The sequence below is a fragment of the Orycteropus afer genome, unplaced genomic scaffold (assembly GCF_000298275.1).
Source record: "Orycteropus afer afer isolate SDZICR_OR568_19922 unplaced genomic scaffold, OryAfe1.0 scaffold00130, whole genome shotgun sequence".
In the NCBI taxonomy this organism is placed as follows: Eukaryota; Metazoa; Chordata; class Mammalia; order Tubulidentata; family Orycteropodidae; genus Orycteropus; species Orycteropus afer.
The window spans coordinates 4142856-4151358 of NW_006921717.1; the positions used below are offsets into that span (position 1 = coordinate 4142856).

The 8503-nt window shown below is 52.1% G+C and overlaps 2 protein-coding genes across 2 annotated transcripts in view; one reads left to right on the top strand and one right to left on the bottom strand.

Annotated features, from left to right (window-relative positions):
* The window catches only part of ZFPL1 (zinc finger protein like 1), a 4356-nt gene extending 770 nt beyond the window's left edge, over positions 1-3586 (bottom strand). The window contains exons 1-6 of the mRNA XM_042781535.1: positions 3485-3586; positions 2954-3065; positions 1186-1379; positions 1020-1092; positions 799-945; positions 234-357 (exon numbers count right to left, since the gene is read on the bottom strand). Of these exons, the coding sequence (XP_042637469.1) occupies positions 234-357; positions 799-945; positions 1020-1092; positions 1186-1379; positions 2954-3065; positions 3485-3586 (752 nt within the window). The remainder of the gene's footprint in view (positions 1-233; positions 358-798; positions 946-1019; positions 1093-1185; positions 1380-2953; positions 3066-3484) is intronic.
* Positions 3587-4334: 748 nt separating this feature from the next.
* CDCA5 (cell division cycle associated 5) overlaps positions 4335-8503 on the top strand; it is an 8521-nt gene continuing 4352 nt past the window's right edge. The window contains exons 1-4 of the mRNA XM_007944788.1: positions 4335-4380; positions 4610-4704; positions 4787-4852; positions 4934-4969. Coding sequence (XP_007942979.1) covers positions 4335-4380; positions 4610-4704; positions 4787-4852; positions 4934-4969 — 243 coding nt within the window. The remainder of the gene's footprint in view (positions 4381-4609; positions 4705-4786; positions 4853-4933; positions 4970-8503) is intronic.

Consider the following 8503-nt stretch of genomic DNA (forward strand, 5'->3'; position numbering starts at 1 on the left):
GCCAGGCATCTCTGTGAGGCCCCCAGGACCTGATGCCCGAGATAGGGGCCGACCCAAGACCCCCACTGCCAAGCCAGGCATCTCTGTGAGGCCCCAGGACCTAATGCAGACCACACCCAGAATAAGCCCCCTTGTCATGAAATCACCCCACCCAGGGCCTCTGCCTTTCACCTTTTCTCCCCGCCTTCCTGGCATCCTACCCCGCCTGGCCTGCCCTTCCTGAGCCCATGTACCTGAGCAGCTGGGCCAGCCAGCCCAGGGCAGGCCGGCGGCGGTACTTGTCATCGTCACAGTCCCCATGGAGGCCTGGTGCCCGGTCATCTTCCCTCGTGTCATACACCTTCCTTGGGGCTGAGGCTGCAGGGGTGGAGTCACCAGTACCAATAGGCCAAGGGGACACTGGCCCCAGGGAAGGGAGGAGGGGAAGCAGGAGAGCCCTGCCCTTCTCAACTGGAGAGAGCACCCCGAAATTGTGAGAAGGTAATATTTGTGCTTAAGGATCTCTGGTGGTACAGTGCCTAAGGCATTTAATGGCTAACAAGAAGGTTGGTGGCTCAAACCTAGCAGCTGCTCCGCAGAAGGAAGATGGGGCAATCTACTTCTACAAAGATTTACCATCTTGGAAACCCAATGGGGGTCACTACGAGTTAGAACCACTCGATGGCAATGTGTTTTAATGCTTGTGCTCGAGTGGGGAAGGGCCCCTCCGGGTGGGGTTCTAGATTCCTCAGCTGCCTCCACACATAGCACCCAACCTCTTCCTGTCCCTCCTCCAGCCCGGGCCATTCCCTGGCTCACCATGGATCAAGGGCTCGGGACCGCCCATGTGGATCACTGTGTGCTGTTCAGGCCGGCCCGGGGAGGCCGGGGGCTGGGGGGCTTGGCTGTAGAAGGCTGTGGCAGCAGAGGCACTGGCTGTCTCCTCTTGTCCAGGGGTCCCACTGGCTGGGGGCAGGAAGACAGCTCTCAGCAGAGCAGGGAAACAAAGACCTCAAGAGCACGTGGAGGCCACCACTTACCATTAAAGCTGGACCAGTCAGAGAAGTCAGAAGTGTTGAGAGGCTCAGGTTCCGGGCTCACCACCTCGTCAATCTGGAGGAAGCAACATGTTGTCACCAGTCCCCCCAGGGGTGTCCTCACCCACTCATTTGGCCCAGGTGGTACCTAGGACACAGGGACTCTCACCAGAGGAAGGCCCAGTCCTGCCCGGGCCCAGTTGACTGTGGCTAGCTTCTCTCTCAGCGCAGAGGCCACGGGACCAGCCAAGTTTGAGGGAGGGAAGATGGGTCCATTGCAGTTGGGGCACTGGTAGCCGGCGGGTGCTGTGTTTTGGGGTAGCTGGGCAGCACGCTCGTTGAGGCAGGCCCAGTGGAAGAGATCTTGGGGCCCATGAAAAAGGGGAGGAGGAGTGTGAGAGAGAAGACAAATTAGAACTGCAGCCGTGCACCCCACTGCAGGAACATGAGCACACTTACATGTATGCCCAAAACCTCCCCTGCCCTGCCTCACCTGTTTCATTTCACCAGCGTTCCCTAAGACTTCAGCTTTTTGGGGGAACAAGTTCGCTGGTCTGATACAGCCTGGTGGAACCCTTGAGACTATGGCCCCTAACTGCCCTTCAGGTCTGGAATTGAACCCACACCTGTGGCTTCCAGCCAAACAAAAGACAGGATATGAGTTGAACATTTACCTCAGGTAGATACACTCCTTGGACAGAACAACCATGGGAGAAAGAAGGACTGTTTATGCACAGGGAGACAGCTCCAGGGGCAGGAGTGCATGGAGGGATGGACACAGGGAAGAGGTAACTATCGGGAGGAAGTGGGAGGGGAGCTGTTGCATTGTAGGAAATTGTGGTCAATGTCATCAGACAAAGTGTATGTGAACTACTGTATGGAAAGTGAGTTTCCTCTGTAAATTTTCACCCAAATCACATTATTAAAAAAAAAAAAAAAAAGAAGACTTTGGCCTTCTTGGCTACCAACATCTTAGCAATCCAGGCAGATGCAACCAAGCTCCCCAAGGGGTGGCAGCAGGCGGCAGAAGATACCAGGCATACTTTTAGTGGGTTCTCTCTGGACTAGCACTCATTGCTCCTTGGGCTAACAGTTAATCAAGAAGAGTTTCAGAAAAGCTTTCTAGATATACACACAGGCACACACATGTGCACACACATCCACATACACATACACCCAAATTCAAACACAGGTGCTATTTCTTCTCTGTGCTTACAAGCACACTCACCTTCACATATATATATATATATATATACACATACTCACACGACTGGTAACACTCAAGCTCGCTCACCTACATGGTCTCCTTTATCCCCATAACATATCTGTGCTCCTGTGTTCACATTGACACACCTACCCACTCGGCACACATAACTTCCAGTGGGCACAGGACCGCTTAGGTAGAGACCCAATACACATTGCACTCCTGCATATACACACAGACTCACGTTCAGAAACACATGCGTGTGGACCGCCTCCTTTGTACTCCTTTAGAAACGGCAGAGATGGTTTACACTAAAGTCGGGTCAAGGGCATGACCTAGAAGTCCGCTGACGACTTCTAGGATCTAACTTGAATATGGGAAGCACACTTCCTCTCTCTTTACTCTTGGAATCAGTCACAGATCCTGACTGCCTGAAAGTCCCATGCTAGTCTGGCTACCTACTGCTCAGAGTCACCCCTTGAATTCAACTGGCTCTCCCTCCACCCTCTGAGGTTGGCAGGGCAGGAACCAGATTTTACTTTTAGAGAAAGACACTGGGACCTAGAATGGGAAAACAATGTGCCTGAGCTCCCACCAGGAGGACTAGAACCTGGGGCTCTGGCCTTGCAGGCTGGGGAGTCTCGCTGTCTCACTACTCAGGGAGGGCCTGGAAACCAGTCACCAAGTTGGGCCCTGAAGCTGCCCTGGTCCCTGCAAGGTGCCCAGACCTCACCGTAACAGATGAGGCGGGTCGTCTCCCGGGTGGCCAGGGCCATGTTGCACAGGCGGCAATTGGGGTTGTAATCGCTGTCTTGGAGCCATTGCAGGTAGGACTGGATGACACACTGGAACGGGAGAGAGATGCCACACTAGCCAGAGGCTACCCAGCCCATCTCCCCAAAGCCCCACTGCTCTTCTCTCATCACAGAGGAGACGCATCCTTTCATTTGTTTAAACAAGAAACATTTATTGAGCACTTGCTGAGTGCCAGATTCTATCTTAGGTGCTAGAGGTATAGCAAAACCAAACTGAACTCACTGCTGTGGAGTCCATTCTGACCCACAGCAACCCCCTTTAGGAAGGAGATTGCCCAGTCTTCCTTCCGTGGAGTGGCTGGTGGGGCTGGGGGTACAGCCGTGAACAAAAGAAAGTCCTTGCTCTCATGGAGCTTCCATTCTACTGTGAGCCCCTCAGTCACTGACTGGAAGCTCATACTGCCTGTCCCCCCCAGGGCCCTGTTTAGCCGACCCCCTGAAGGTCCCACCTTGGAATGGTTGGCTACCATGCAGTGCTCGCAGACGTTGACCCGGTGTTCGAAGCAGAACAGATTGGTCACCTTCCTCTTGGGACACTTACAAAGTCCCATGGTCGACCCTGGGGAAGGGGGCGGGGTTGGTAGGCAGCCAGGCTCTGGACACCGCCACTGCCCTCTAACTAGATCCGTTTCTTTCCGCTCCCAAAGCCCCCCTAGACACCTCTCATATTCGTCCCAACCCCAAATTCCTGCCCACCGACCCGCCTCATTCCGGGCCACGCCCCTTGCATAAACCCCGCCTCCGACGACCCCCTCAATCCTCCAAGATCCAGCCTCGGGTGCCCCCGCCAGAACCCTCCATCAGCGTCTCTCTCACAGCACCGGTCCCGCCCCCAGGAGCCCCTCCCGAGCCCCACCCCCTCTAGGCCCCGCCCCCACCATCTCCACAGACCCCTCTTTCCGGACTGTGTTATTACTGATCGACCGCGGCACCGGTCCTGACGACCGCGTGCGGTGGTTCGAGGCGCAGAAGGTCAGAAGCTATACTATGCTCACCACAGCTCCCGCTCCGCTCCCTTTAGTTCCAGCCGCTCGGATTACCCCTCTGCTGCCACGTCTCTTCCGGGTGCGGCGCGCGGTGATGACGCCCAGCGTCTCCGCGCCACACCTCTGCTGACGCTAGACGTGGAGGCAGGTGAAGAAGAGGGGGCGGACCCAGAGCCAGACGGCCCTTTCGGCTGGCGTCATTTCTGCTTCCTCCTGTTAGGGCGGGTAATTCGAACGTTTCCTGTAGCAGACGGTCCTCCCGGTTGGCGCGAGCTAGGGGCAGCGGCGGCGGCGATCAAGCCCCAAACCAGTTATGTCTGAGAGGGCGACGCGGTCCGGAGGGGCCGCCCGGCGTTCTGGTGAGCGGAAGGCGCGTGGGAGAGATGAGGCCGGGCCATTTGGACAACGCAGCCTCTGGGCAGGAAGGGCCCCTCCTCCCAGAGAAACCCCGCGGGAAAAGCAGGCTTGTGTACCCTGGGAAGGCGGTCCTAAGAGCGTATTCGGAAACCTCTCGCTCTCTCCAGAACCTATTCCTTAGACTCTCGGGCCTAGAGTCCTCCCTACCTCTCTCCCTTTTTCTCTCTGCAGGGCCCCAGTCCCCATCTCCTATCAAGTCTCTGCGGAGATCCCAGCGGAAATCAGGCTCTGCGCTCCCCAGCACCCTCCCTAAAATCTGGCCACAGGTAAGCCCCAGCTTTCCTAGTTCGTGCCTCGAGGCCCCCCCGGACGAACGTGGAACTCACGTTCGCCTTTCTTCCCGTGTAGGCGGCCCATGAGGCCTCGGTCAGAAAGCCCATCGTCTTGAAGAAGATTGTGGCGCACGCGGTAGAGGTGAGGGCTTTCGGGGTGCTTGTGGGATGGGGAGCCCGAACTGGGGGCCGGCGATGTGAGCGATTCGTGTTGTCCCCACAGATCCCAGCTGTCCTGACGCCTCGCAGGAGCACTAGGGTGAGTTCATGTTCATCTTGGTTGAGTGGCGTCTGCTCGGGGAGGGGAGGGGTCCCGGTGCCCCTGTCTGCACAGGGCGTTGTTTGGCGGTATTTTGAAGGAGTGAGATTTTGAATGCCTTTGGACACCTGCATGCTTTGCTGGTCTCCATTGCTCCCAGTAGAGCTCCTGTTGCCCTATGAGGTTCTACCACGGTGTTTTGATCTTTTTTTTCTAAGCACTTCTTTCAAAATCTAAGCTGTGTTCTACCTGCTCTCTTTTTAACCCTTTTTGTCTCTGCTTAGGTTTATAGTAGTTATAAATTGCTGGAAAGTTATTACCATAAAGTTGTTCCATTAATAAAAAACACGGCTGAAGATATGATGAAGGGGAAATGCAGACTGCCCTGGAGGAGCTCATGAAACCTAGAGTGAAGTAGGGAGAAAGACAAAGGGACAGGTGATTAGAACAGTTGCAGAGGGAGAAGCAAAGTACTGGGTGCTGTAAGGTCAGGGAATGTTTTGCAGAAGAAGAAACATCTAAACTGAGTCTTTAAGTAGGGTGTCCCAGTCCAAGGAAGCTGTGTCTGCAGAAACCTTGAGTCTAAAGAGAAGCACACAGTTTGGGGGCCTAGCAGCTTGTTGGGTGTGTCTGCAGCAGGCCTTGTCAGGGTAGAGGCGAGGGCTAAGCCCAGGCAGGTCCTCATGAGCCACGAAAGCCACGCTCAGGAGCGTGAGCTTCATCCTTGGTCTGTGGGGCAGCCTTTGGGGGGGTCTTAGCAAGGTAGTGACTGAGTTAAGCCTGGGTATTTTAGGAAACCTCTCTGGGAGCAGTGTGGAGAGTGAGCTGGAGAAAGGCTATGCTGGAGCCCATGAGACCCGGGAGGAGGGTTGGACGGGGATCTGAAGTCAGGTGGCGGGGTAATCGCACTGCTGCTGGGGTAAGGCGGGCAAATCCCACCTTTATCGTCAGCTGCACAGCAAGGATCAAAACAAATCCATTTCCTACCTGGAAACAGATCCAGGCTTTACCTTCCCACAGATCCATGAGCCTTTGTCTGAATCGGCCACCCTAAGCTAAGTGAGTCACATTGCCCCCCGTGAGTTCATTAATTCTCTAGAACGGCTCCTAGAACTCATGGAGACCATCACCTCCACTCAACATTACTTGTTTATTATAAACAGAAAAGACTAAAAGCAAGAGATGGGCAGCCTTAGCCTGGGAGAGGTCCTGGTTAAGAAGCTTCCACTGTCCCCAGGGACTGGCCACTCACGTGATCAGTTCAATCATTGAATATGCATGACAATCCTACACCCTCCCTTCCTGAAGTTAGCTGTCAGGTGTGGTCTCTGGGGTTCCCATGACATTTGCACACATTTGAGTGCTGCTGGGTTATTGTAGAAAACAAAAGCCACCTTGATTGCTGGTGACCAATCCCAAGAGTTCTCTCAAAAACCCAGACTGAAGGCTAGGTGGAGTTCTTTGTCTCCTAGTGATGCCCAGCCCATGTAAATGGCCTGTCTCAGAGCTAAGCTTAAAGGGACCCTCTCCAGAGGCCTTTCCTGCCACTGCCATATTTTTCTCATTCTCCTTAGGCCTCATGGATGTGTTATGCGTCATTGGTGTGTTTGTCACATGTTGGTTGGCTTTTTCTCCCCTCTATGAACATAATGTCTTGAGTGTGGAGCATCTATCTGTGTTGCCTGTGGTAGCCCAGTTACTCTTTTTTTTTTTAGTTGTGATTTGGGTGAAAATTTACAGAGCAAGTAAACTTTCTATACAGCACTTCACGTATACTTTGTCTCGTGGCATAGACCACAATTTCCCACAATGCAACAGCTCCCCTCCCACTTCTTTCCAACAGTTAACTCTTCCCTATGTCCATCCCTCCATGTACCTTTGCCCCCTGAGCTGTCTCCCTGTGCATAAACAGCCCTTCTTTCTCCCATGATAGTTCTCTCCAAGGAATGTATCTACCTCAGGTAGATGTTTAACTCCTGTGCTTGTCTTTTGCTTGGCTGAAAGCCACAGGTGTGGTGGGTTCAATTCTATACCTGAAGGGCAGCTAGGGGCCATAGTCTCAAGGGTTCTACCAGGCTCTATTAGACCAGCAAACCTGGTCTCCCTTTATTTTTTCCAAATGATTTTGAGGTTTTGTTCCACATTGTTCTCCCTCTCTATCCAGGATCTCCTAATGATCCCTCTCCAAGTGGTTGACGGCGGTAGTTCGGCACCATCTAGTTCTTCTGGTCTCATAGTCACATAGGCTGGGGATCGCATGGTGTTCCAGTCACTAGGACTAATTGTTTCCATGAATCTTTGGTTTTCTTCATTCTTCTTTGCTCTGGATGAGGAGAGACCCATCATGGCATCTAGATAGCTGCTTGCAAGCTTTTAAGATTCCAGGTGCTACTCGCCAAAGTAGGAGGTAGAGCAATGTTTTGTGTGGTATGTTACGCCAATTGAGCTTGATGTTCCCTGTGATTATGGTCCCGAGCTCACAGGTTCAACTATTCGGTCCCTCTGGTAGCTGGCTGTGACCAAGAAGTGACTACAGCCTTGTCTCTTGTCAGCTCTACTACACACCTAGGAATTCAGATTGTACAAATACACTTATAGGACTATTGGCTGCCAAGCCTATACATGGTCTTGGGTACACTCCCCACTTCAAAGATATACCTAATATTCCAGCCTGTCTACCCATCTATCCACCTGTATTCCTATGTTTGCCTTCATTGACAACTCAGTACTGTATGTGCAAATGGGTTCATCTTTGTTGTCTGTACCTCCCATGTACCTCTCTATGTCTTTGTCTTCCTCAGTACCACCATGTTGATCACTCATATTTGGTACATTGCCCTTCTCTTTACCCAAATCAATACTTATCTCTACTTATCTAACAGTGTTCCCTCACCTCCCCTCCCAACCCTGGTAACCAACAAAGAAAACATCCTTCCATAGATAAACCTTCCCTTGATTTTGACAGTAACGGGCTAATACAATATTTGTTCTTCTGTGGCTGACTTATTTCACTCAGCATAATGTCTTCCAAGTTCGTCCACGTTATGTGGTGTTTTGCAAATTCTAGGTTATTCTTTAGGGTTGCATAATATTCCATTGTATGTACCATAGTTTGGTTATCCATTCCTCAGTTAATGGACACTTAGATTGTTTCCATTTTTTGGCTATTGTAAATAGTTCTGCGATGAACATAGGTGTGCATATGTCTGTTCTCATGGCTCTCACTTCTTTAGGATATATACCTAGTAATGAAATAGCTGGGTCAAATGGTATTTCTAATTCCAAATTTTGAAGGAATCGCCATACTGCTTTCCACAGTGGTTGTACCATCTTACAGTCCCACAAGCAGTGTATGAGAGTCCCAATCTCTCCACATCCTCACCAGCATTTGTTATTTTCTGTCTTGTCAAACTTTGCTACTAGTGCTGGAGCAAGACGGTATCTCGTTGTTTTGATTTACATCTCTCTAATGGCTTATGAGGAGCTCTGGTAGCATAGTGCCTAAGGCACTTGACTGCTAACCAGAAGGCTGGC